The sequence below is a fragment of the Orycteropus afer genome, unplaced genomic scaffold, assembly GCF_000298275.1.
Source record: "Orycteropus afer afer isolate SDZICR_OR568_19922 unplaced genomic scaffold, OryAfe1.0 scaffold00024, whole genome shotgun sequence".
In the NCBI taxonomy this organism is placed as follows: Eukaryota; Metazoa; Chordata; class Mammalia; order Tubulidentata; family Orycteropodidae; genus Orycteropus; species Orycteropus afer.
This window is the reverse complement of record NW_006921611.1, coordinates 13,508,563-13,535,887: the sequence shown is the minus strand read 5'-3', so window position 1 is coordinate 13,535,887 and position 27,325 is coordinate 13,508,563. Positions and strand designations below refer to the sequence as shown.

At 42.3% G+C, this 27,325-nt stretch overlaps 1 protein-coding gene across 1 annotated transcript in view; it reads right to left on the bottom strand.

The window, feature by feature from the left end:
- The window catches only part of IKBKB (inhibitor of nuclear factor kappa B kinase subunit beta), a 92,834-nt gene extending 65,738 nt beyond the window's left edge, over positions 1-27,096 (bottom strand). The window contains exons 1-4 of the mRNA XM_007935024.2: positions 26,992-27,096; positions 6,848-6,942; positions 5,726-5,843; positions 2,392-2,461 (exon numbers count right to left, since the gene is read on the bottom strand). Coding sequence (XP_007933215.1) covers positions 2,392-2,461; positions 5,726-5,843; positions 6,848-6,942; positions 26,992-27,096 — 388 coding nt within the window. The remainder of the gene's footprint in view (positions 1-2,391; positions 2,462-5,725; positions 5,844-6,847; positions 6,943-26,991) is intronic.
- Between the last annotated feature and the right edge of the window lie 229 nt (positions 27,097-27,325).

Below are 27,325 nucleotides of genomic sequence, written 5' to 3'. Positions count from 1 at the left end.
TGGTAACCAACAAAGAAAGTTTCCTTCCATATATAAACTTTTCCTTGACTTCTTATAATAATAGACTAATACAAGATCTGTCCTTTTGCTACACAGGGTTTTCAATCACTGATTTTTCAGAAGATGATTGCCAAGCCTTTCTTCCACACTGCTACTGGGTGTACCCAAACCGCCAACCTTTCTGTTAGCAGCCAACTGCGTTAACTGCTTACACCACCCAGGGACTCCCACTAGTACTACAAAGCCTAACTATTTCCAGTATGGGTCACCAAGAGGTAAGATAAGGAATCAGTGACCTAATGAAGCTTAACACTCATCGCTATAGAAGAGGATCAACAACACTTGAGAGTTTACCTAATTATTCTGATTCATGTATGATATAACACACACACACACACAATTTGAATAAATAATATGAAAACTACCACACAAGTCAACTGGGTTCAATATATACCCAAACCAAAAGAATATGCAATCAGTAAAAGGTTCTATGAAAACCAGTGAAAAATAACTTGAGGAAGTAGAAAGTCATAAGAGGAAGTAGACAGTTACGCATACTTGAGGAAATAAAATTTAAAGACTTTTCTTAATACTATTTGCTGAATGAATAATAAGTGAAAGAAAAATATTTGAGAAAATAACATCGTAACAAAATGACTGGAAGAAGCTCTAACCAAAGACAAACAAAAGAATGCGCCCCAACCTATAAGCTACCTTTAACCCAACTCAACAGAGTACAAATTACTCATTGGGCCACTGGGGTCAAAGACATAATCAAGTAAATCTCTAAGCAAAACATGGATGGGTAAACCTTGTGCAAGGTATCAAGAAAACAGGTGGAATTTCTGAATATGGAGTAGCTCCTCTAGGTATTAGATCCTCTAGGGGGACAACAGGTGCTTGGGTGGCATAGTGGTTAAAGCATTTGGCTGCTAACCAAAAGGTCAGCAATTTGAACCCATGAATGGCTCTATGGGAGAAAAGATGAGACAGCCTGCTTCCATAAAGATTTACAACCTTAGAAACCCTGTGGGGCAGTTCTACTCTACCCTAATGGGTTGCCATGAATCAAAATGGACTTAATGGCAGTGGGTTTTGTATTTTGGTTTTAGGGAGACAAAGCGTTCTTTCAGTAGATCATATAGGGTCCAATGTACTGATCAGCTGACCAGTGGTAAGTTCCCATAAAACCAGAGAAAACAAGTGTGATGTCAACTTGCCTTCACTGTGAGATCCACCCAAAGGACAAAGACACAGGAACTAGAGCAAGATAGGAATTTACATATCAGATTGCCTAGATCCTAATTTTAAATAAATCATTTTCTTAAAAATTTTTACCCCCCTTTCATTTACTTCTTTGCCTGCTCTTTATCAACAGAAACACAAAGTAGTGAAGGACCAGACCCACATTAAGGCAGAGTGTTTTAGAGTCTGGAGGACCACCTATGCTTGCAGACCAAGGGTTAAAGAACACAGTTTTACAAATGTGGCAAAATGTTAACAGCTAGATTGAGATGGGTTTCATTGTATTACACTTTCAACTTTTCTACATGTTTGACATTAAAAAAAAAAGCTTGTGCAAATAAAAATAATAATAATAAAAAAACAGCTTCAAAGAGGTTGAGATAGAAGAAGAATGAAAAGGCATCTTTTCCCCAATCTAGGGAGCACACATTCAGGGAACAAAAACTCTGGGTGAACTTTAAACCTTAGACTCCCAAGCTATCAAGCTGTACCAACAATCTTAGAGATTTGGCTTGGGGGGGGGGGGCTGGTCAAGCCCCTCTCATTTCTGATGTCTGTTTCCCCAGGCCAGCATTACTGCTAATCATCAGCTTCTACCAGTCCACCTCCATATTACCTCTTGACTCCAGGGTCCAGGCGATTTCATCTGAGCCCTGTGGGTTGAGATTACTCTCCTCCTCCTCAAAGTGATGTTGGCCTTCTCAGAGAGTACTGCAGATACCCTCAGCCACAAATAGCATCAAAGGAGTACATAAGGGTGTTTTCCTATGCTTATAATCTGCAGAAGAACTGCCAATGTAGGAGTGGAAAAATTTGATGCCAAGGGACAAAATCCATTCAAGTGACAACCTATTCCATCACTAGCCATTCCAGCAAAGTAGGGAATGGAGCTTTTTAATGGGAAAGGAAATCTGTTATTCTACATACATCATAATTCACTTCATGACTTAGGAAGGAAGGAAGGGAAATCTATTTGAGTTTAGTGCCTGCCTGACAAGCCTCTTGCTGACCTTTCCCCTCCTTATAAAGACCAAAGGACATAAAGGTCTCCGTGTGTGTGTGTGTGTGTGTGTGCCACAAGGACTCACAGAAGCACCACATGCTCTCCCTGTAGGGCATAGCCTGCCCTCCAGGGCTGGGATTTACCAATGTCACTCAGCAAGGTGAGGATGGCTCCTTCCCGCAGGCCACAGCAATTCTCAAACTGGTTCAGGTACTGTCAAGAAATTGAAAGGAAGCATCAGAGTGAGTGTCACAAACCACTAGGAAGTCCACAAGTGTTTTTTTACCAGCCAAAATCATCTGAATGCTAACCCAGGACCTGGGCCTGGGCAGTGGGACTAGCAGGAACTGGCCTGGGATGGAGGAGGAGGAAGTAGTACTGGGAAACCTTGGAGGCTCTCATTCATAGTGCCGATCCCTGCTGGAGATGTCTGAATCATTCTAAGCTCTGGAATTTTCAAGTCTCACCTGTTCCTGTAGTTCTGAAGAAGGCCGGCCTGAGTCTAAGCTTAGCCACAACTGGTCCTCTGTTCCCAGGAATCCTACTGACAGGACAGGATGGAAGGCATCCACTGAATAGCACCTTCCAATCACTTTGCAGGGATCGCCTTGCCACATAGAAGTGATGATAATATAAGCCACTATTTAATGAGCATTTACGATGTGCCATGTACCAGGTTAAACTCTGCATGGATTAGCTCACTAACACTTTACATGCATCAGGCCATTCAAACCTCACGGCCACCACCTGAGGTAAGGTCAATTGGAATTTCCATTTCAAAGATGAGAAAATTGAGACTAGAGGGGTTGAGTGATTTGTCTGCTCACACAGCTAACAGAGGGCGATGCTGGATTTTGAAGCCAAGTCTACCTGATGCTTGACCGAAACACTTAACCTCTGTGCCATGCTTTACTGGCCTCTCAATTTATCAAGGAGTTCAATCTGCCACTGGAAGTGGCCTCCAATGAGGATAACAGGGAAAACAACTTCTCAACTGAGGTTCATGGTCATTAATCTACATTTATTCTCATGCCTGTTCAAGAGCCTCTTTATGTACAAGGCCTACAGTCTTAATTCCTTAAACCAATTCTGGCTTTTACATTTGCTCATATGCTGGCCAGTCTTTCCTCTGTGTCCATGGTATGGGTTTTAAACTTTTTAGAGAAAAATAGGATTTTACCTGGAGAACAAATCTAAGAGCCCTGGGAAGCAGCACCTCTCCCCACGCCACTCTCCTCTAGGTGACAGCTACCCATAGGATGCAATTGCTTCCTGCCTACCCATCATCCTGCAATCAAAACCACACCAATCATGTCAGAATTATCATCTTCTTCCCTGGCTTATTGGCTCTTTACTGCCAGAAGACCAAGTTCAAAGTCCACTGACCAGCTTTAGAGCCCTCCGTAATGTGGCGTCATCCAAACTACCTCCCTCGCTACTCCCTATGAACCTTGCATTCAACTATAACATGGTTTTATCTCTTTACATAACTGTAGTTAGTAATTAAATGATTGTCAAAGGTTAGAAAAATATGGCAAAAAATCAAAGTGTTGTCAAGTTCTCCATTTCTCATCGGTTATCAGTCCCCTTCTCATGGGTCATGCCAAGGACTGTGTTCACATCCTGCTGTGACGCTGCACCACTCCCAGTACTCACCCGCCTCCCACGGTAGAGAAAACCACTTGAGCTGATCAACCTTTATGGAAATTTTCCTTTTAAGAAGGCAGAAGAACCCAGATGAGAAATGCACATGACGTTGGGTCCAGGAAACTACTGTGTAAAGATGAAATAAATGTCTGTGCATCCTTCTCCTCGATATCACAGACCTTCTTCCAGAGGGAAACAGTTGAGGAGAACTACACTAATAGAACAACCTCCTTTTTGTTTGATTTCTTTTGAATAGACTTTGGTTTTTAGAGCACTTTTAGGCCTACAAGGAGCTCTGGTAGCATAATACCTAAGGCATTTGACTGCTAACCAGAAGGCTGGTGGTTCAAACCACCAGCCACTCCTCGGAAGGAAGACTGGGCAGTCTATTTCTGTAGTGATACCACCTTGGAAACCCAAGGAGGGGTCACTATGAGTTGGCTCCAACTCAAGGGCAGTGAGTTTGGTTAGTTTTTTTTAGGCTGACAGAAACATTGTGTAGAAGGCAGAGTTCCCACTTGCTTCCTCCCTCCTAAAAATCATTTGCCATCGAGTCAGCTCCAACTGATGGTGACCCCACACATGTCAGAGTACAACTGTGCCCCACAGGGTTTCAATGGCTGATTTTTTTTCAGAAGTAGAGTGCCAGGCCTTTCCTCCAAGCCATCTTTGGGTGGGCTCAAATGTCCAACCTGTCAGTTAGCAGCTGAGCACATTAACTGTTTGTACCACCCAGGGACTCCCTTCTCCCTACAGAACCCTTTTTTTCCAATACAAAAACAATTAGTTTTTGTTTGCTACTGTTGTTGTTAGGTGTCGTTGAATTGGAACCAACAGATTGGTTCAACCCATGTACAACAGAATGAAACACTGCCCAGTCCTGCACTATCTTCACAATCATAGCTATGCTTGAGCCCATCATTGCAGCCACTTTGCCAGTTCATCTCACAAACTGCTTTATGGCATTATTCAGTTTCACAGATAAGAGAAGTGGTCCACAGTTGGGATCACGTGGGTTGTGACCACAGCTCTGTCCCTGACAGCTGTGTGAAGCCTGGCACTTGACCTAAATAACCTCTCTGGGCTGTAACACCTCCTTAGGATGGAAATCATACATGTCTTACCAACCTCATAGGGTTGTTGATATTCAGAGGAGGCAATGTATAAAAGTAGGTTCTGTGATACTGCTTTAGAGAGCTCCTGGGAGGTAGACATCCAGAGCTGTCCCTGAGACTAGAGAGGACTGTATCACACATCCTGAAGTGTACACTCTAGAAAACAGAAGCTATGGTGGTGAGAAAGGAGAAACCAGAGCCCAGAAGGTGAGTCAGTGTTGGAATCCCAGCCCAGTTCTGATGACTAAGCCAGCGTCCTTCCTGCTACACTACTCTGTGACCATGTGTCTGGTGCTATCACATCTGTGGAAGAAAATTACTCCTAATAAGGACAGTGGTGGCACTAACACTGAAAGGGAAAGATGGCCCTAACATGTCAAGGGAGTGCAGGTTTGTTTTGGAACTTGTCCAGTTTTTCCTTGCAGTCAAGACTTGATGATAATTTCTTCCTTGTCATTTTAGTAAGCACTGTGCAGAATGTACAGAAAGCCCTTCCCTGATCTTCTCGTAAGAGTCTCTGATTCAGTCTCTTGATTCACACACAAACATCACCCAAAACTGGGCAAGGAAAAGGGAAACCTGAGAAGGAAAAACAATTCCACTAAGGTCCCTGTGCTTCCTCAGCTTCTCGATGATGAAAATGGTAAAAGGTCTCACCATCCCCTCCACCCCTACCCCATCCTGGTGTCCCATCCCCACTACCTGGAAGCCTCACCTTCCGGAGATCTCCTCCTTGGCAGTACTCCATGGCCAGCAAGGGCAGGTCATTGGGGGCCAAGTTCTGCATTCCCTCGGGGACATCCCGGGCAGCCACAACATTGGGATGGTTCAGCCTGAGAAGGAGCAGAAACCAATGAGGACAGGACATAAACTTCACTTCATACCACCCTTACCCCCTTTCCAGGTCTCAGCCTAGCTTGTCTCACAACACAGGCCTGAAATAACTAAGGGCTCTCAAGAATAAGACAAGACCGACCCAGGTCCAGGGATGGGCCCTTAGTGTTCAGGCAATTAGCATTCACCCAGCTCTACTTTGAGTATCAGGGGATGATGACTGTGAGTGCATTGTGCTAACTCAGTTTTCCTTAAAGTGCCCATATCAAATCCTGACTGTATTTCAAAACTGCTTCTAAAAGCAGTGAAAGTAGAAAGACTTCAACTGCATGCCATTCAGGTGTAGATGATGATGATGATGGTGGTGGTGGTGGTGGCGGTGGTGGTGGTGGTGGTGATGAAGTGTAGGTGTATGCAAACAAGATGCCACCTCTTTTTAAGAGGTTACCAGCAGAGGGAGGACCCGTGTGATGTCTTCAAGCTGACTCTTACGGTGCTTACCTAAATGCCTTACTAGCTGGGAGGGCAGCATCCATCTAGCAGACTGACAGACCCTGTCTCCACGCTGGAGGAATAAATGTCAGCAATAGGTTGACAGCAGTGGAGAGTCACATATCACCTTAGAATTGGAAATACAGGAGAAAAGAAGGATTTTTGCTGGCAAAGAAAAATTCACCCTGATGACTATTTTTAATTACTTAATATAACAAGTTGACCAAAAGTCCTTGACAAAGCCCAGTGGTTAGACTTTAAATGTTACTAATGGACTCCTTCTTTAGAAGATTGTATAAGCAGAAGACTTTCCTATCTATTTAGACAGCCTGACTGGCATCCTGAGTGAGGGACTGAGATTTAGGACTCTCTTTGTAACACATGGAACTGAACTCCACACCTGAAGCTCAGGGACTCCCTCCAGATTTCAATTTCCCATGGCTGCTCCACTCCCACAGTCCCTGCCCCATGTGATGGCTCCGTCACTGGCTCCATGCATTTGGGCCCTCACCTTCTCATGATCTGGATTTCCAGGCACCACCGTTCTCGGTTCCGGGGGCTAAGCTCCTGTCGGCACTGCTTGATGGCAATCTGCTCACCTGTTTCCTGCACAGATAGCATTGTGAGGATCAGTAGAATGATGAGTCAAATGTACAGATACAGCTGCGGGTCAAATTCGAAACTGTCTCCAGCAGAGGAAACTACCGTGACTCCCTAGGGCCCAAGGCATCAAATATAATCATCTCTGATGGCTCTCAAGGGAGCATGGTGGCACAGTGCATAAGGCATTTGGCTGCTAACCAGAAGGCTGGCAGTTCAAACCCACCAGCTGCTCCTCAGAAAGAAGATGGGGCAAACTACTTCCATAGAGATACAGCCTTGGAAACCCAAGGAGGGTTGTTTATGAATCGCAATCGACTCAACAGTTGTGAGTTTGGTTTTGGTTTTGGTTTGCTGGCTCTCAAGGCTGGAATATCAGCCCACTGATGGAGATTCCCAAGTACTTGCCACCCACTCGGGCGGTCTCTTCTGGTCATCCCCATCTCTGCACCTGTCCCTTCTACCTTCTCATTTCTACCCATCCAGAGTCTATAAGACCTCTTTCAGTTTCTACTTCCTCCATAAAACTTCTTGTAACCATTCCTGCCCAGATTTCTCCACTCCAAACTACTCCTTTTGTACTAAATTTAGCCATATGACACTGCTGATATTTTATGATGTTTGTTTGTTTGTTTTGGTGCTGAAACCCAGGAACGAATCACGGTATTTGACCATTTTTTTACCTACAAAAATGGTACTTTCATACAGTTCGACCTAATAATTAGTGCTGCACTGAGTGTCACTGTTTCATATGAGAGTTGTGTCTCTCCAGAGAAAATACAAGCATAGTATAGAGAAGGAACATGAACTGATTCAAATTCCAACCTGGCCATGTATGAGCTGTGTGACCTGGGGCAGACAATTCTTCATCTGTGAAATGGGAATAACATCCATGTTTCAGGGCCATCATGAAGATGAGTGTTTACCAGTGTCAGGTCCCTAGCAGGTGCTCAATAAACCCACTGAAGGGCACACCCCATGGCATGCAGCTAACCCCAAGTTTGGCTTCAATCTGACTTTCCAGCTACTCTCCTTGACTCCAGGCATCTGATGCTGCAGTTGATTTGAAACCCTGGTCCTGGTCCTGTGCTTTTCTAGTCTACAGCTCTATTTACATGGGTGCCCAGGCACTATGGTCTTCCCAACTCAAGGGGATCTATTTCCTCTATGTTAAATTATAGGCTTTTTGTTATATTATAGGTTATCTATCTTTATGCACTTTAACCTCTACCCCGTACCTACACAATACCCTCAAAGCTTCTTGAATAGAAGAGAAGGCAATCACCAAATGTTCATGAATATTAACTGAATAATTGGTTCCTGAGTATTAAATATCACTCTTCCTTGGTGCTCTAGGCAGGATCTAGGAGTCATTGTGGGACAGACTAAAAAGGGAGGTTCTCAGGTTGCAGCATTGGTGCCAGAGGCTTGTCAGTGGCTCTGGTCTCAGGCATTCCAGATGCCCAGCAGCCAACGAGGGAATTACCACTACAACACTGTCTCCTCCTCTCATACCTCCTCGGGCCCTTGGGGACTCCAAGATGGCTGAAGGGCAGCAGCCGCCCCTTGGCATGGCTGTGGTGACACTGGCCGGGGAGATGATTCAGCCATGGCTGTGCATTCCCACGTTGTGTGTATCCTGTTCAGCTGCAGCAAAATCCTGACCAACAGCCCTGCCCTCAACATGTGTCTGGGAAAGAGCCACAGCCTGCAGGGTGTATTGTAAATCTAACAATATGACTTCAAAACCATACCAGAAGTCTGCTTTTGCCCACTAAAGGATGCCCAAGAAGCCCTGCCACACTATTTTCTCACTTTATGACATTTTATACTGAAAAGAATCATAAATCTATTAAGTGTAGCCATTCCTAAGGTACTGAATGGGACTTAAAAGACATGCTGTGTTTGAGATATACTGTTGTTATAGGTATTGATAGTTCCTTTTTGTTGCTCATTAATGCTGCATTGTGTGGATGTGGCATGTTTGTTTATCCACTGTTGAGGATGTGGCAGCTGCTTCCAATTTGGGACTGTTGTGAATGAAGTTGCTATGAACATTGGGGGGTGGTAGGGGGAGACATGCCAAAGAGTGTGGCAAAACCTCCTAATCTCCTAGTACGTGTGTTTGTCCTGTGGCAGGAGACTACATCACAGCCACACAATCACTAAACGGACCAGATACACAGAATATCAGAAACACCTAATAAGAGGATAATGGAAATCTCCAAACATCACTAGAAGTTATCAAATAAGAGCACCAAATTACCAGTCAATAAACGAATCGCAAGAACCAAAAACTTCAGAAACAAAGCTGGTAGCATCTTTCTTACAGTGATAATGCCAGAAAACAGACTCCTACAATATTTCTAAGATACTTCCAGAAGCTGCTTTTCTCAAAAGCCAAAACTGCTTTGGTTAAGCTCCCTGTCATGTAGTTACCTCATGTGTCAACTTTTTAAAACAGCTTTACTAATGTATAATTCATCCATTTTAAGTATATAATTTAATTAGTTTTAGTATATTCACAGAGTTATACAACCTTTGCTACAATCAATTTTAGAATATTTTCATCATGCCAAAAAAACCTTTGTACCCATTAGCTGTCATTCTCCATTACCCCTCCCTCCAGCCCTAGGCAACCATATCTCTACTTTGCACCTCCATGGATTTGCCTACTCTGGACATTTCATAGAAATGGAATCATATGATATGTGGTCCTTTGTCACTGATGTCCTTTATGTAGCATAACGTTTTCAAGTTTCATCCATGTTATCGCCACATGCCTATTTTTGTAGAAAAAACTCTGATGTTTGGCATGGATTCTGAGATTCGCTCTCAAGGAGGGTTGACCCAAAATAATTGTAAATCCTGTTGTTATTGAACCAATTAGTGTTATACAAATGAACTTGGGTAGAAGTCCATGTCATACTTTTCAGGAATAAGAGAACATGTCAAGAGAATAACATTTTTATAAGCAATGTACTGACCAGTGTTATGTCTTACAAAACTTTATACTCTGCACCACAAGCTTCCCTTGACTCCTGTTATCATCTATTCCCAAATCTGGTTTCAAGTTTCATTTCCCAACAGCGTTCAGACTCATTTCTGCTCAGTTCCACGGTAACTCCATCAATAGCAGCTCACACAACAATGCTTTTACAACTGCTTGTTTCCACCCAGTGGGGATTCCAGAGAAACTCAGATTTCTGGAATACAGAATTCCACAAATGAGAGAGGACCAATGGAACAAGGTGTAACATTTTGAGTGGGTCCATTCAACATACCATGTTTCTATGAAAAGCAACAGTGTAGTAGGAAATACTATAACTCATGGTTCATTACTTAAGAATGACTCTAAGACTTTAAACCATACTGAAAAATCTGTACCTATTTTAAGTGCAATACATATATTAGTTTATTCATTTTCTATTGCTATTATGGGAGCTCTGGTGGCGAAGTGCCTAAGGCATGTGACCACTAACCAGAAGGCTGGCGGTTCAAACCCACCAGCCACTTCTCAGAAGGAAGGTTGGGCAATCTACTTCCGTACTGATACCCCCTTGGAAACCCAAGGAGGGATCTCTATGAGTCAGATCCGACTTGACAGCAAACACAACAACAAACAACAACAATTGCTACTATAACAAATAACCTCAAACTTAGTGGTTTAAAACAACACGGATTTATTATGTTACAATTCTGGACGCTAGAAGTCTGAAATGCCTCTCATGGGGCTAAAACCAACAAGGTGTCAGCAGGGGCTGACGTTCTTCTGAGGCTTCTAGGGGAGAATTTATTTCCTTGCTCTTTCCAGCTTCTAGAGGCCATTTTTTGGCTTATGGCCCCTTCCTCTATCCTCAAAGTCAGCAATGACTAGTCTAGTCTTTCACATATACATCACTCTAACACTGACTCTCCTGTTTCTCTCTTCCACTTTTAAAGATCCCTTTAAGGACACTGGTCCCACTCAGATAATACAAAATAAGTTCTCTACCTCATGACCCCTGGCTACTCGTCAGGTCTGGAGTTGAACTCACCTCTGTGGCTTCCAGCCAAACAGTAGACAAGCATTAAAGGGTGAACATTTACATCAGGTAGATACACTCCTTAGAAGATTAATCATGAGGAAACAGGTCAGTATTTGCATAGGGACACAGCTCAGGGAGCAGGAATGAATGAGAAGGAGGGACACAGGGCAGAGGTGACTACAAGGAGGGAGTGGGAAGAGAGCTGTTACGTTGTGGGGAATTGCAGTCAATATCATGAAACAGTATATGCACAAACTGCTGTATGGGAAATGAATTTGCTCTGTAAACGTTCACCCAAATCACAATTAAAAAAAAAAAAAAGATAAACTAACTGAAGTGAGCTCAGGGCTCACTGTGTATCAGACACACCATCTCATTTTAACTAATAGCACTATAAGGTCAGAGTCATCCCCATTTTATGGATAAGGACCTAGAGACTTAAGTAATGGGCCCAATGTCACACATTTACCAGACGGAGGAGGAAGGAGTTACATCCTGACCATCTTGGCTCCTGGCCCCTGCTCTATACTTATTCATTTTCTATTTCTATTTTCTTTTCATATTTCTACTTAGGAGCTCTGGTAGTGTAGTGCCTAAGGCATCTGACTGCTGACCAGAAGGCTGGCGGTTCAAACCCACCAGCCACTCCTCAGAAGGAAGGTTGGACAATCTACTTCCGTAGTGATACTGCCTCGGAAACCCAAGGAGGGGTCACTATGAGTTGGGGCCAACTTGACCATACATAACAACAACAACAACTGAAGTGAGCTGATCAGTAAATCTTAATTCCTTTAATCATATAATCTAACATATTCACAGGTTCCAAGGATTAGGATACAAACTGCTTTGGGACCTCATTTATTCTGCCTACGAAAAAGTTTGCTTCCTTAATAAAGCATGACAGATAATCAGACCCAAAAAGCAGATTTATTAAGTGACTTGGGAAGTATCTCATTATATAACCTACCTGGCCGTACTCTGGATAATCATAGCCTTCTGTCCATCACAAACACTGGACTGACATGCAGCTGTCACCTGCCCAATGTGGAATCCAGGGATAGATTTTTTATATTGATGAGTTGTTTTTGGTGTCAAACTCAAAAGAGTGAACGTAGCAAGATGAACACTAAACAAGTCTTAGAATAGCTGGGCAAAGAGACCAAAACCAACTCTTAACTTGTGGACAGCTCAGCTCAGTCTTCCAACTGCAGAGAAATCTTAATGTCATAGGACTGTCTGATACATAGGTGCAGTCTCACTTCAAGTTTTCCTTGACAGCAGCCCTAATCTGCTTCTAAAAGCACTGTAAAACATTCCAGTTCTTCCATAAGTACAATTTAATAGACACAGGAACCCAGACAGAATGACCTTCTGCTGCTAAAAACACACTTGCTTTAGAAAGCAAAATTCAGTTAAACACAGATCACAAATACTGCATTTAATTGGAGCTTCACCAGCAATTAAACTCAAAACAGCAATGGATGACTTTCTTTTAGCTGATTTGGCCTGGAACCCCCTAGAGTCTCATTTCAGTTCTACAGCATGAACAGTCCCTAACATGTAGTAAGTGGACTTTCTGTGGGACAAAATGTCAAACTGCTTTGCTTTGATAAAATGGAAAAAGGAGCTAATAACATTATCTATATTGAACGTAACTGCTTATGAGGGTTATTAGATTCTTTGCCTTTTGTACATGAAAACGTAACACTTGCGCATAAAGTCAGTGTATTACAAAGTGTAAAAACAAGGTGGAGGCAACATGTCCTCTGACTTCTGATAGCTGCAAAGAGGTGCTATGGTACAAGTGAGCTGAAAATTAATCCATGGGGAATGAGAGGTGCTAGCCCCATTTCCCAAAGTGAGCCTTCTTTTAATGACTCAGGGGAAACTCACAGGAAGCTAAGGGCTACATTTAGATCCTCGGTCCTGAAATATCAGTCTCTTGTCCAGAAGTATCAGTCTCTTGTTATGGCAACCGCCCAACAGGCCATTGTGGCATAAAGGGGCAATTAGTAATAACCTCCTTGTTCCATCTCAGGCCCTGCCCTCCAGGATGAATGTTGCCCTCCCAGAAAGGAGGGTCAAAGCTGAGCTCAGAGAAACTGTGTGGACAGGGCTCAGGTCAGAGGGTCAAAAGGTCCAGGGTCTGACTGCAACTTCACACTGACTCACCAGGTGACTGCACACACCCTTTCCTCACCATTGCTGGTCTATGCTGAAAGGGTCATGACTTCCTCAATCCTACTCCCTATAGTACAGACGCCAAAATGGGCAAGTGTCCTCAACCACACCCTCAGTACAGGGCAGGGGCCAGGAGCCAAGGTGGTCAGGATGTAACTCCTTCCTCCTTCGCCTGGTAAATGTGTGACATTGGGCCCATTACTTAAGCTTCTAGGTCCTTATCCATAAAATGGGGATGACTCTGACCTTATAGTGTTGTTAGTTAAAATAAGATGGTGTGTCTGATACACAGTGAGCCCTGAAAAAATTATAGCTGTTATCATTTCCTTTCTCTAGCCCTACATTGATGTTGCTCTATTCATCTAAATTGTTATCATCTCCTCTGACCTTAGCATATATCTTCTTTCCATATTCTACTTAAGTTCCATTGCTTCCAAGAAACCTTCCCTTGCCTCTGAACATTCAAAAGAGTTAACATGGATAAAGCACCTAACATACCCTGGGACCTGATTCTTAATAACTGGTAATCATTATTTCCACACACTGTGGTTCTTATATATAGACTTATTTAATATATACCTAAGTACTAATTTCATCTCCTTGATTAAAGCATAAGCCCATTAAGGACAGGGCTGTGTCTTCCTTTCCAGTGTCTCTGATAGAGGTTAGTACAGTGCTCAATAAAGTCTTAATGAACCAACTGATTGTATCAAAGTCTTCAAGACTGAGAAACACAGAGATAAGCTAAAATGAGCTGACATTTGTTCAGTCTAAGCAGCAGGAAAAGTTAGTGCTACTCTATAAAGAGGATAACTAATTAAAAAACCAACCAGTTGCCCTCAAACCAAACTCACTGCTGTCAAGTTGAAGCCAACTCATAGCGACCCCTCCTTGGGTTTCCAAGGCGGTATCACTACAGAAGGAGAATGCCCAGTCTTCCTTCCAAGGAGTGGCTAATGGGTTTGAAATGACAGCCTTCAGGTTAGCAGTCAGATGCCTTAGGCACTATGCCACCAAAGCTCCCCTATGCCACCAGTTGCCATCAAAGTAAATTTCAACTCACAGCTACCCCAATGTGTCAGAGTAGAACTGTGGTCTCCATAGGGTTTTCAACAGCTGATTTTTCAGAAGATTACCGGGCCTTTCTTTCACTGCATTGCTGGATGTATTTAAATTATTAATTTTACAGTTAGTAATCCAGCATGTTAACCATTTGCACCATCTGGGTTACCTTTTATATCTTTATAATACCCAGTGAATATATCCCCTCATTTCATCCTCACAAGTACCCTATATTACCCAAGATACGCTTCCCAGTCTCTTTCACGGAGAATATTTCAATATACAAAGCACCCTGAGAGACTTCCAGATTCTTCCAGAGGGAAAATGCCTCAAGTCCTGCCCACCATGCTGAAGGGATCAATATTTTAGCATTCTTATAACCCATGTGGGAAGTTGTGGCCTAAGGCCATGAAGCTGACAAATGACAGAGCCAGAATTTCAACCCAGGTCTATGTGATTGCAAGTCAGGTGGTTTTGTTCCCCCTTACTCCCGAAAGGTAGTGTAGGCTAAAGTCATTCAGGTTATCTCCTTTTCTTCCTCTGTATTTAACAAAGGTCTTACCCGTCTATTTAGCACATTATCAGGATAAACGGTTTATGCTGACCCTTGGGCTGCACGTTTAAGGGAGTAACACTACACAAGAATTGACAAGGGCCAGGCTTGGTAGGAGAATCAAAGAAACTCAGGAAAACATGTCATCTGTTACACTGCCCTTCCTCACTGGGAGACTTTCATTTTGAAGTTCTGTTTAACCAAGGTTTGTGTATTTTATCCTCCAGAAGAGGGATTCCCCCTCAGTGCTTTGAAAAAGTTTAGACTGATTGTGGAGAACAAAGGAGTCCCTAAGGAATACCGAGAATGTTCTGGGGATGTCCCCAGTCTTGGCTCTCCCACCGGGGACAGTAAAAAACGTTTGAGGTTGGGATTCAAATAGAAAAGGGTTCAAAGTCCAGCTCCATCACTTACTAATTTAGCCTCTTTGGAAAAGTAACTTAACCTCTCTGCTCTCCAGTTTCTTCACCTATAAAATGGAGATGATGACATTATTACTTCCTTTAGTAGTCATTGTGAGGACTGGAGATAGAGCATGTAAAACATGCAGCCCAAGGCTGGCACAAAGTAGGTTGCCAATAAATGTGAAATTAGATTAGAGTGGACCACCTATCTGAGGATATCAAGGCTTAGGCTCTTTCATATAAATCCTCTTGTGATAAACTAAAAATATCACCTCTTTTTTGGACAAGATAAAGTACACAGAGTATCAGGAAAAATCATATTGCTGCTATGTTAAGTATAACCATAACACTTAACTGGCATCGAGTAATCAATACCACTGTATTCCACTTGGCTTTCTTCAAGAGATTTTGAACAGAGGAGCATCCAACCAAGAGGATACTGTTCATCTTCTAATTTTATACACTGATTGAAGATCCTCCCCTAAGCTCCCAAACTGAGGAATAACCAAGGAGGATGGTGGAGAGCTTTCTGGAGTGAACCAGACTCAGCAGCAAGCATTCAGTAAGTGTTTGTGAACACCTGACTACTCCCTCTCCTTCACCCTCCATCCTACTTTCTGTTCCTTCACTACCAAACCAGCTGCCATATAGTCATCTCTGACTCAAAGGAGCTCTATAAGGCTTTCAATGCCCATTTTTTGGGAAGCAGATCACCAGGCCTTTCTTCCAAGGCACCTCTGGGTGGACTTGAACCTCCAACCTTTCGATTAGCTGCCAAAAGCGTTGATCTTTGCAACAACTCAGGACTCTATCCAGTCACTAAATCTGGTTAATTTTACCCTTAAAATATCCCTTAAATCTACCTACTTCTCTCTACCTCCACCATCAGCCTAGTTCAAACCCCATCATCTCTCACTTGTACTACTCCAAAAGCCTCATACCTGGTCTCCCCACATCACTGGGGAAGTGCCAGTGGTTTCTGGGGAGGGCTAGAAGCAGCTCCTAAGAGCTGATGGCTAAATATTCAGGGATTTGGTGGGAGATGATTGTTAAACTATTGATGGCTTGAAATCAGCCATGTTTGGAATAGTTATTCCATGGAAACAGACATACTGGATCAGGGTGTTTTTTTCAGAGCTGATTTCCTGGCATACCACTGCCTGGACCCTTCTGATCTGTTTCTATAGTCAACATCTTCCCATTGCTCCTAGGATCAAAATACAATTTCACCAGCTACTTTTAAGACCCTGTAGGGTCTCTTACCTTTTGCCACTCCAGCCTCCCCTTGGACCCTACGACCTCTTGCTCTCTCCCTTCTAGTCACACTGGCATTTCAGCTCTGCTTACTTTCTAGGACCTACCCCACTTACAGGGGCCTCTGAACAGGCTGCTCCTTCAGCCTGGAACTCGCTTCCCATCTTCTCTACCTGGCTAACTTCTACGAGACCTTCAGATCTCAGCTCACCTGTCTCTTCCTTAAAGAAACCTTCACGGACCCCACTCCGTAATATAAGGTCTCATTGAACTGTGTCACTCTCCTTTGCCACATTTACCACACTTGTGACTTCACATTTATAATTAGTTGAGTGATATCTCTTTTTTTCCCAAAAAAAAAGATCTATTTTAATCATAGAAGACACTCTACAAATATTTGAATGATTAACTGAATGATTTTGTGCATCTGCTGAAAATAATTAAAAAATAGTTGTAATACACTGACAGGTAACTGTCAGAAATTCAAGCCAGATTCAGAAGAGGACATGGAACGAGGGATATCACTGCTGAGGTCAGATGGATCTTGGCTGAAAGCAAACAATACCAGGCAACTAACAAAACCACCACCTGTGTTTTATTGACTATGTGAAGGAATCTGACTGTACGGATCATTAACAAATTATGGATAATACTATGAAGGATGGTGATTCCAGAACACTGTGTCCATAAGGAATCTGTACATAGGCCAAGAAGCAGTTGTTCTAACAGAACAAGGAGATACATTATTATTTAAAATCATGAAAGGTTTGTGTTACGGTGTATTCTCTCACCATACTTATTCAATCTGTATGCTGAACAAATAATTTGAGAAGCTAGACTACAGGAAGAAGAATGCAGCATGAGATTTAAGGAAGAACCTGCAATATGCAGATGACACAACCTTGCTTGCTGAAAGTGAAGAGTACTTGAAGCACTTATTGATGAAGATCAAAGACTGCAGTCTTCACTACAGACTAAACCTAAACATAAAGAAAACAAAAATCCTTACAACTGGACCATAAGTACCATCATGATAAATGGAGAAAGGACTGAAGTTATCAAGGATTTCATTTTACTTGGATGCACAATCAACACTCATGGAAACAGCAATCAAGAAATCAAACAACACCTTGCACTAGGCAAACCTGCTACAAAAGACCTCTTTAAAGTGTTAAGGAGCAAAGATGTCACTTTGAAGACTATGATGTGCCTGATGCAAGCCAGCCTTTTTGGTAACCTTATAAACAAAAAGCAAAAACAAAAAAACTCACTGCCATTGAGTTGAACCTGACTCATAGCGACCCCTCCTTGGGTTTCCGAGGCAGTATCTCTATGGAAGTAGATTGCCCAACCTTCCTTCCAAGGAGTGGCTGGTGGGTTTGAACCCTGGAGTAATGGGAGGGGAAGACCCTCACCAAGATGGGTTGACACAATGGCTGCAATGCGGGCTCAAGCACAGCAATAATTATGAGGATGGTGTGAGACTGGGCAGTGTTTCTTCTGTTGTACATAGGGTCTGTATGAGTCAGAACCAACTCAAGGGCAACTAACAAAACCACCACCACACGTAAAACATTATGATAGCTGTTAATGGAACAACTGAAAGAAGTCCAAAGCCAGACACAACCTTGGCTGACTGGGAATTTAGGAACTTAACAAAACACATGCCTACATGCTGGCAAAAAGGCAGTATATGAGGCATGCCAACTGAGTGGAACTGAAAGAATTCAATGGAAAAACTAATTCCATGGAATGAAGGAGGCAATGGACAGGTTTATGGAGGAGGTGGCCTATACCTGGTGGTGAAGGAATGGGCAGAACTGACATCCAAGTGTTGAAGAGAAGGAAGCTTCCCCAGAGAGGGCCAAGAGGGAAGAAATGCTAGAAAGGCAGAGTGGACTCAGATTGTGAGGAGTCTCAAATGACAGAATGAGGACTTTGGCTTTTTAAAACTAAAAAACACAAACTAAGGTCTTTGAACAAGGGAAAATAGTAATTCTAGAAAACTAATCCATACATAAGGACTTCTGGTGGCACAGTGGTTAAAGCATTGAGCTGCTAACCAAAAGGTTGGTGGTTCAAACCTACCAGCTGCTCTGTGGGAAAGAGGCAGTCTGCTTCCATAAAGATTTACATCCTTGGAAACCTTATGGGGCAGTTTTACTCTGCCCTATAGGGTCGCTATGAATCAGAATTGACTCAAAGGCAATGGGTTTTCTTTTGGTTTTGGTTTAATCCATGTACACATGCAAACACATTCTTATTCCCATATTGATAAAGCCAGAAATAAATTCCATCTGTCCATATCTGGACTTTCCAAACCCAGAGAATAGATGGAAGTTACTTTGAGCTGGAGATGCCAGGCATGTGGAACATTTGTTCAGAACTCTTTCTGCAAAGACACCAAGATACCTATTTAAGCTGCAACAAGTCATGTGCTGTAGTTAAGATTCTAAAGATAATTCTAAGATTATCTTGTAGCAGATGCCTGGTATGTATAGGGTTGCAGAAAGATCTAGTGCTTCTGTTTTGCTGCTAGGCCCCTGGGTATATTCTGACCAGGACAAATTTGAGCCAGTTGTTGTTTCTTGGACTTCCTCAGCCATAAGGTCTATTGGAATCCTAGTTTCCACGCTGGAAGGGAGAACTATACTCTGCCCTCCAGCTCTAGCTCCTACATTTCTCAAGGGGTTGCTCTATCCACTCAGAACTGACATGAGTCAGGCAAGGCCTAGAACGTCTCCCAATTAATCACAAAAGAGGATAGCTGTCTGGACTGATCCTCTGACATAGCTGGTCAGCAGCCTTGATGTGCTCACTGCAGCCAGGCTTTTGGGAAGTGCTGCATAATTTGCTATCCCTGAAGTCCAGAAAAGGAGCCCTGGTGACACAGTGGTTAACTGCTCAGCTGCTAACTGCTTGGTCAGCAATTCACACCCACCAACCACTTGTCAGGAGAAAGATGTGGCAGTCTATTTCCATAATTACAGCAGCCTTAGAAACCTTATGGGGTACTTCTACACTGACCTACAGGGTTACTGAGTTGGAATCAATCTGACAGCAATGGATTTGGTTTTTTGGTTTCTAAGTCCAGAAAGATGCTCCACAGATACTGATTAAAAGGATGGGATCCTTCTTTCAATGACTTTGGGGTACTGGAATTTGGGGTAAGGGAATTAATTTTAGCAATCTGATGAGTGACTTAGCAAGAGTTTCTTAGAGCAATGGTTTCTAAATTGAGTATATTTTTAAAAAAATTAAAATATTAAGATTTTTTTACTATTAACTATATGGACTGGCACCAGACCTTCAGATCACCTATCAGAAGGTCACATGCCACACCTGGCACTTGAGGGATCCTGAGAAAATTAGGCATTCCACAGGCAGAGGGGTGAAAAGGGGCCAATGAAGGCAAGTTGCAAGTAATGTGTGCTCTGCTTAGGTGGAATTATGGATTTTATTATCCAGTTTTCATAATTTAACTCTCATAATATGAACACATGGTTTAAAGAGATTCCTGAAGAGAACTTTAGTACCAATAACACCTGCATAAGCAAACAGGAACATGGCAGAATTGATACTGCTAGCCTGAGTAACTCTATATCACATATACGAAGAGTAAAAGCAATGAGCAATTAATCAGATCTAAAAAAAAATTTGATCCAAATAATATTATAAAAATTATTTGAAATATGAATTTTCATCCACTATCTTTAGCATAGTGCCTAAGGCACTTGACTGCTAACCAGAAGGCTGGCCGTTCAAACCCACCAGCCACTCCTCAGAAGGAAGATGGGGCAATCTACTTCCATAGTGATACTGCCTTGGAAATCCAAGGAGGGGTCGCTATGAGTTGGGTCCGACTCGACAGCACATAACGACAACAACAACATCTTTAATAGTAAGGTCCTGGGTAGCACAAATGGTTTGTGCTCAACTACTAACTTAAACATTGGCAGTTCAAACCCACTCAGCAGTGCCATGGAATAAAGTCCTGGTGATCTGCTTGTATAAAGATGACAGACAAGAAAATCCTATGGAGCAGTTCTACTCTGTAACACATGGGGTCACCATGAGTCGGAATCAACTCAATGGCAATGGGTTTGTTTTGCTTTTGATACTTAATGATAATCCCAATTTTTGTGTAGACCCATGTGTTTCATGCTATGGGGTATTACAAATAATACTGGGAAGACAGAATAATTAGCAAAGTGTTATAAAATATTATTTCATTATTTTTATTCTTTAAATTTTTCTATTTTATGTTTTATAACATATGTAACATATTAGTATGTAATACACATGATATTCTAATGTCAGTATGTCCTTGTTGCTGGGTGCCACTGAGTCAGCTCCAACTCATAGTGTCTCTCTCTGTACAACAGACACTGCCCAGTCCTGTACCACCCTCATAATCGTTGCTATGTTTGAGCTCATTGTTGTAGCCACTGTGTTATTCCCTCTCATTGAGAATCTTCCCCTTATTCGCTGATCTTCTACTTTACCAAGCCTCATATTCTTCAGAGACTGGTCTCTTCTGATAACATGTTCAAAAGTGAGACAGTCTTGTCATCCTCCGTTCTAATAGAGCAATATTCTGGCTGTACTTCTTCTAAGACAGATTTGTTCATTCTTCTGACAGTCTATGGTATAGTCAATATTCTTTATCAACATGATAATTCAAATGCATCAGTTCTTCATGCTTTCTTATTTATTATGCAGCTTTTACATGCGTATAAGGCAAGTGAAAATACCACGGCTTGGGTCAGGCACACCTTCGTCCTCAAAGTGATATGTTTGCTTTTAACACATTAGAGAGGCATCTGGCAGCAGATTCACCCAATGCAATACATCAATTATTTTTTTCATTTTTTATTTTTCTTAAGGTGAAAGTTTACTAAGCAAATTAGTTTTCCATTCAGCAACTGATACACATACTGTTCCATAACAATGGCTGCAATCCCCACAATGTGTTAGCACTCTCCCCATTTCTACCTCAGGTTCTCCACTACCCTTTGCCCAGTTTTCCTGCCTCTTCCTGCCTTCTTAACTTTACTTTTGGGGAAATGCTGCTGTTTTGGTCTCATGCAGTTGATTGCTCTGAGGAGTATGCGTTATTGTTCACTTTGTAGGCATGTCTTTTATGTGGCTGAAAGGTGATCTCCAGGAGTAGCTTCAGTTCTAAGTTAGAAGGGTGTCTAAGGGCCACCAGTCTCTGTCAGACCAGTCAGTCTGGTCTTTTCATGAATTTCATTTTCTGTTCCACATTTTTCTTCTGCTTTGTCCATGACCATCTGTCATGATCCCAGGCAAAGCAGTCAGTAGTAGCAGCTGGGTACCATTTAGTTCTTCTAGTCTTGAGGTTGTTTCCACTGTGGTTTTCATGTGGTCCATCAGTCTTTTGGACTAACTGCTCCCTTGAATCTTTGGTTTTCTTCACTCTCCTTTCCTCCAGATAGGAAGAGACCAATCATTGTATTGTAGATGGCCACTCACAAGCTTTTAAAACCCCAGATGCTATTCACCAAATACGATGCAGAACACTATCTCTGCAAACGATATTGTGCTGAATGACGTAGACGTCCCCAAGTCCTTCCCCTTCAAGTCCCAGAACTTTGTCCTGTAAGGTGTAAACCAAGAAGTTTCCATGACTGTGCCCCTTGCATGCTCTACAATCTTTATTAATCTATAATCAGTACATTCTACAACTCTATATGTAGAAATATCCACAACCAAATCTATATATACAGGTGGCTGTGCTTCCTTACACCCTCTTTACCATAATTATCTACCTATGTATCCATTCATTAATTATTGTTTGTTAATACTATTGTTATAGGATTGTCTATGTTACAGTAATACACACAGGTGCCCTTTATTCTTGTGTCCCTCTCAGTGTCTTCTTTCCCTTTGGTCATGTTATGCTGCCTCCCCTATATTGTGTATTGCCTTTCCTTCACCATTATTAACACTTGTCTTCTACCTAGTTAGTAATTTTCCCTCGCTCCTTCTCCTATCCCTGGTAACAATCTGCTTTGGTTCTCTAGTGCTCCTACAACAGACATACCACACATGTATGGCTTTAACAAACAAGGATTTATTCTCTTACAGTTTAGGAGGCTAGAAGTTAGAGTTCAAAATGCCAGCTCTAGGGGTTGGGTGAAGGCCCCTCAACCCTGGGCTTCGCTCTGCCTCCTGTTCCAGGGCCACTAGGGCTGGTGGCTTTTTCTGACTCAGAAAGCTGCTGGCTACTAAGGCCGATGAACCCAAGATTGACAAGTTAAATGGCACAGTTCCAAGATTAGCAAGCAACACAGTAGGCCACTAGTTCAAGTCCAGAAACACTCCCATGATCACAGGCCACATGCAGGATCCACATGTACCAAGAAGCTAGAGACCTTTCTCAAAGCCTCACCTTATATACTGGAAGCAGACCACACCCCAAAGGCAACTAATTAGCACTCATATCAGATTCAACCAAGGAGTTGATCACACAACATTCAATCTCATCATAGGAAATAACTGCATCAAGCTGCCCAGCCACTCAAAACCACAGCCCAGCCACCTTAACTACCATACAATCAAGGAATTTTTTCTGTGTAAATTTTAATTTTTTTAAAAAACAGTGGTCTTGTACGTTTCTCCTTTTGTGATTGTCTTATTTCAGTCAGAATAATATCCTCCAAATTCATCCATATTGTAAGATGTTTCACAGATTTGTTGTTGTTATTAATTATTGCAATAATACGCCAGTATGTGTAAGATAACAGTTTATCCATTCATCTGTTAACAGGCAGTTAGGTTGTTTCCATCTTTTTGCTATTGTGAATGATGCTGAAACAAACATGGATGTGTATATGTCTATTCATGTCACAGTTCTTATTTCTTTAGGGTATATACCTAGGAGTAGGGTTGCTGGATTATATAGTGTTCCTATTTCTAGCTTTTTAAGGAAGTGTTGTATCATTTTCCATAGTGGTTGTACCACTTTACACTCCTACCAGCAGTGTGTAAGAGTTCCAATCTCTCCACAACTTCACTAATATTTGTTATTTTATGGTTTTTTGATTAGTGCTATTATCATCAGGGTGAGACAATATCTCACTGTAGCTTAGGTTTGCATCACTCTAATAACTGATGATCAAGAGCATTTCCTCATGGGTTCATTACCCACTTGAATGGCTTCTTTAGTGAAATTCATATTCTTTGCCCATTTTTTAAACTGGGTTGTTCCTCTTTTTGCTGTTGAGGTGTTTTAAGTATTCCATAAATTTTAGAGATTAGACCCTTGTTGGATATGTCACATTCAAAATTTTTGTCCCAGTCTGTAGACTGTCTTTTTACTCTTTTGAAGAAATCTTTTGATAAGCTAAGTAAGTTTTTGTTGTTGTTGTTATGTGCCATCGAGTCAGCCCTGACTCATAGCGACCCCTCCTTGGGTTTCCGAGGCAGTATCACTACGGAAGTAGGATTGCCCAACCTTCCTTCCGAGGAGTGGCTGATGGGTTTGAACCACCAGCCATCTGGTGAGCAGTCAAGTGCCTTAGACACTATGCTACCAGAGCTCCCATTTAGTTTTTAGGAGGTCTCATTTATTTGGTTCATCTTCTGCTGTTTGTGCATTTTTAGTTTTATGTTTGGTATTCTATTTATGCCATCTATTACGGCCCCTAGCACTGTTCCATTGTTTTCTTCCATGATCTTTAAAGTTTTAGGTTTTATATTTAGTCTTTGACCCATTTTGAGTTAGTTTTTATGTATGGTGTGAGGGATGAGTCCTGTTTGATTTTCTACAGATAGACATCCAGTTTTGTCAGCACCATTTGTTAAAGAAACTATCTCTTCCTCATTAAATGGACTTTCCTGCTTGTCAAAGATCAGCTGTTTGTAGGTGGATGGATTTACATCTGGATTCTCAATTCTGCTCCATTGGTCTGTGTCTGTCTATTGTTGCAGTAGTAACAGGATGTTATCACTACCATGGCTGTATACTAGGTTCTGAGATCAGGTAATGTGAAACCTCTTTCTTTGTTTTTCTTCAGTAATTCTTTACTCATCTACTGGCTTTTTCCTTTCATATAAAGTTGGTAATTAGTTTTTCAAACTCATTATAGAATGCTGTTGGAATTTCAATTGAGATTTCATTATATCTATAGATTGCTTTGAGTAATATTGACAGTTTTACAATGTTAAGTCTTTCTATTCATGAGCATGGTATGCTTTCCCAGTTACATAGGTCTCTTACAGTAGTATTTTGTAGTTTTCTTTGTGTACATCTTTTATGCCCCTGGTTAGACTTCTAGCCTCCAATACTGTAAGATAATAAACTCCTGTTTGTTAAAGCCATCCCATTTGTGGTGTTTTCTGTTAGAGCATCACTAGATAAACAAAACAGTGTCCCAAGTAATTTTGAGGCTTTCTCCATTTTTCTTCAGCCTTTTTTTTTTTTTTTTCTGATTTTTCCTCAAACAAATTGGTGTCAAGGGATTTGTTTTCTATTTCACTGTTCTGTCTCCTATTGAATCAATTCTGCTATGTCCTTCTATAGAGTTGTCTATTTCTGAAATTTTATTGTTAATCTTTTGGATTTGTAGTTGCTGTTTTTGTATGGTTTCTAATTGTCTATTTGTCATTTTGTTCTTGTTTTGTTTCCCTGAATTCTTCTATTGCTTTCTCTGTGTTTTCCTTGGTTTGGTCTATGTTTCCCTTGCTCTCTCAGAGAACCCTATATATTAGTCGGGTAGTCTATTACCATTTCTTCCTCCAGAGGTTTTCTGGTTATTTCGGTCACTTGCCAAAGACGTCTTGTCCTGCTTATTTATGTGATTTGATACTGTCTGTTGTTTCCAAGGCATTAAGGTGTGATTATATTTATTTATTGCATGTTTGTTTGCTTCATCCTGATTTTCTGTTTTGATATATCCAACTAGGTGAGTGTGCATGATACTCTGACCACTAGTCTGGCTGCAATAGAGCTCTTATTACCTTTCTCTGAGAAGGCGGGGCAGCAGCTGGGTATGTGAGCATGGATCTCTGTTTACTGGTCTTGCATGATGGCTGATGTGTAGCTGGTGTTGCCAGTGAGATGATGTGTCTGTATGGCTGGTCACCTGGATGTGGGTTCAGGGAGCATTCTCACTGATCATTGGGTTGGGTATTATGTGTGTGTGTGTGTTGTCAGTTACCAGGTAGTCAGGATGAGGGTGCCTGGGTTGTTGGTCAATAGGTAGGTGGTACAGAAACTCTCACCAACAATACCAGGGAGACTTCAGGGGGTGATCAGAACAAGCACAAGTCTCCAGTTCCAGGGGGGAGGTGATTAACAACGCGCAAGGCAGGGGGGATCCTGCAGTCCACGAGTGTCTGCTAGGGAGGCGTACCCCATCTGCTAGAATACAATGCAGGGGAGGGTATGCCACCAGTCTTCTGGCCCCCAGCAAAAGTGGCTGGAAAGAGGAGGAGATGCCACTGGTCTGTGGCCCCTGGCAGAGGTGGCAGGATTTAGGTGCAGTGTCAGTGGCTGGGTAGAACAGCAGGCACTGCCAGTCCGTGGGTCCCCAGCACAGACATCTGAGGTGTAGGAGTGGGCACTGCCATCCCACAGGCCCCTAGCTCCAGTGGCCAGGCAGAGAAGCTCACATTGCCAACCCACACGTCCCCAGGACAAGTAGCTTAATGAAGGGGTAGCTGTGGGCTCCCAGTTCAGGGGCAGGGTGGTAGTGGGTGCTGTCGGACTGCAATCACATGCAGTGGTGATTGGAGGGGGAGGCATTGCAGATCCACAGGCTCTGGCATCAGGGGACTGGCGGAAGCACTATGGGTGAGGTGAGTGCATTTAACTTTCGCTGAGCAGAGAGCACTCCTGCCTGGCTCTGGATGTGAGTGCAGAGTCACTCCTGCTTGGCTGCATCAGGTATAAGGGCTTTACGTAGAAATGCTGCTTGCATTATCTCAACATGGCCACGCTGTGCAAGTCTAGCTGGAAGGGTGCTGGTGCTCCATAATTCTCCATGTCCACTGTTCTTATACAGCCTCTCTTTCCACTTGTCAGTCAATGTGGTTTTCAACTTTAATGCTCCAAAGTTGTCATCTACATCTGACTCATTTGTTTTCTCAGGTCTTTGTTCTAAGAGGGACATTATGAGATGCCTAACTATGCTGCCATCTTTGACTATCTCATATCATTTGATTTCTTGACTACTGCTTCCGTGGGCATTGATTATGATCCACATAAAATAATATCCTTGACAACTTCAGTATTTTACTCATTTATTATCATGTTGCTTATCCAATGGGGGCTGAGAGCGTAAAATTCTTTGCTATTTATTAAGGTGACTTGGTCAATAACACCACTCACCAAGAGTCAACTTAGCAGTCTTGATGCTCCATTCATAGTCTCCTTTCTCATTCTCTCCAAGAAAACTCCTGGCCCAAAGTGAAACTCACTCATCCACCCAGAACAATGTAGGGCAGAAATTCACAGGTGCCCAGAGGCAGTACAAGATGAACCTGCCCTCCCTCCCCCACACCCTCTGTCCTCCCTTGCCTCTTCCAGGCTGCAGGGAGACCCTACCTGATTGTGCCATCGGATGACGTTTCCAAATCCCCCTGTCCCAAGGCGTTCCTTCATTTCCCAGGCCCCACATGTCTGGGTTGGCAAGGAAGGTGACCAGCTCATGCTGATGTTGCGCTAACTCTGTAAATAATTTGGAGTGGAAGACAAAGGGTTAAAGTTAAGAAAAAATAGGACAGATTCATACTCAAGGAGATGGAGGTAAGGTAAGGCACAGGCTTTGCCTTTCAGTATGAGAGAAGAAAAAACTGAACTGATTTTTATTTTGTAAAGAAACCACGGTTTTTTGTTTGTTTGTTTTAGGTAGTAAACTTTTGTTTTTCTCACCCGATCT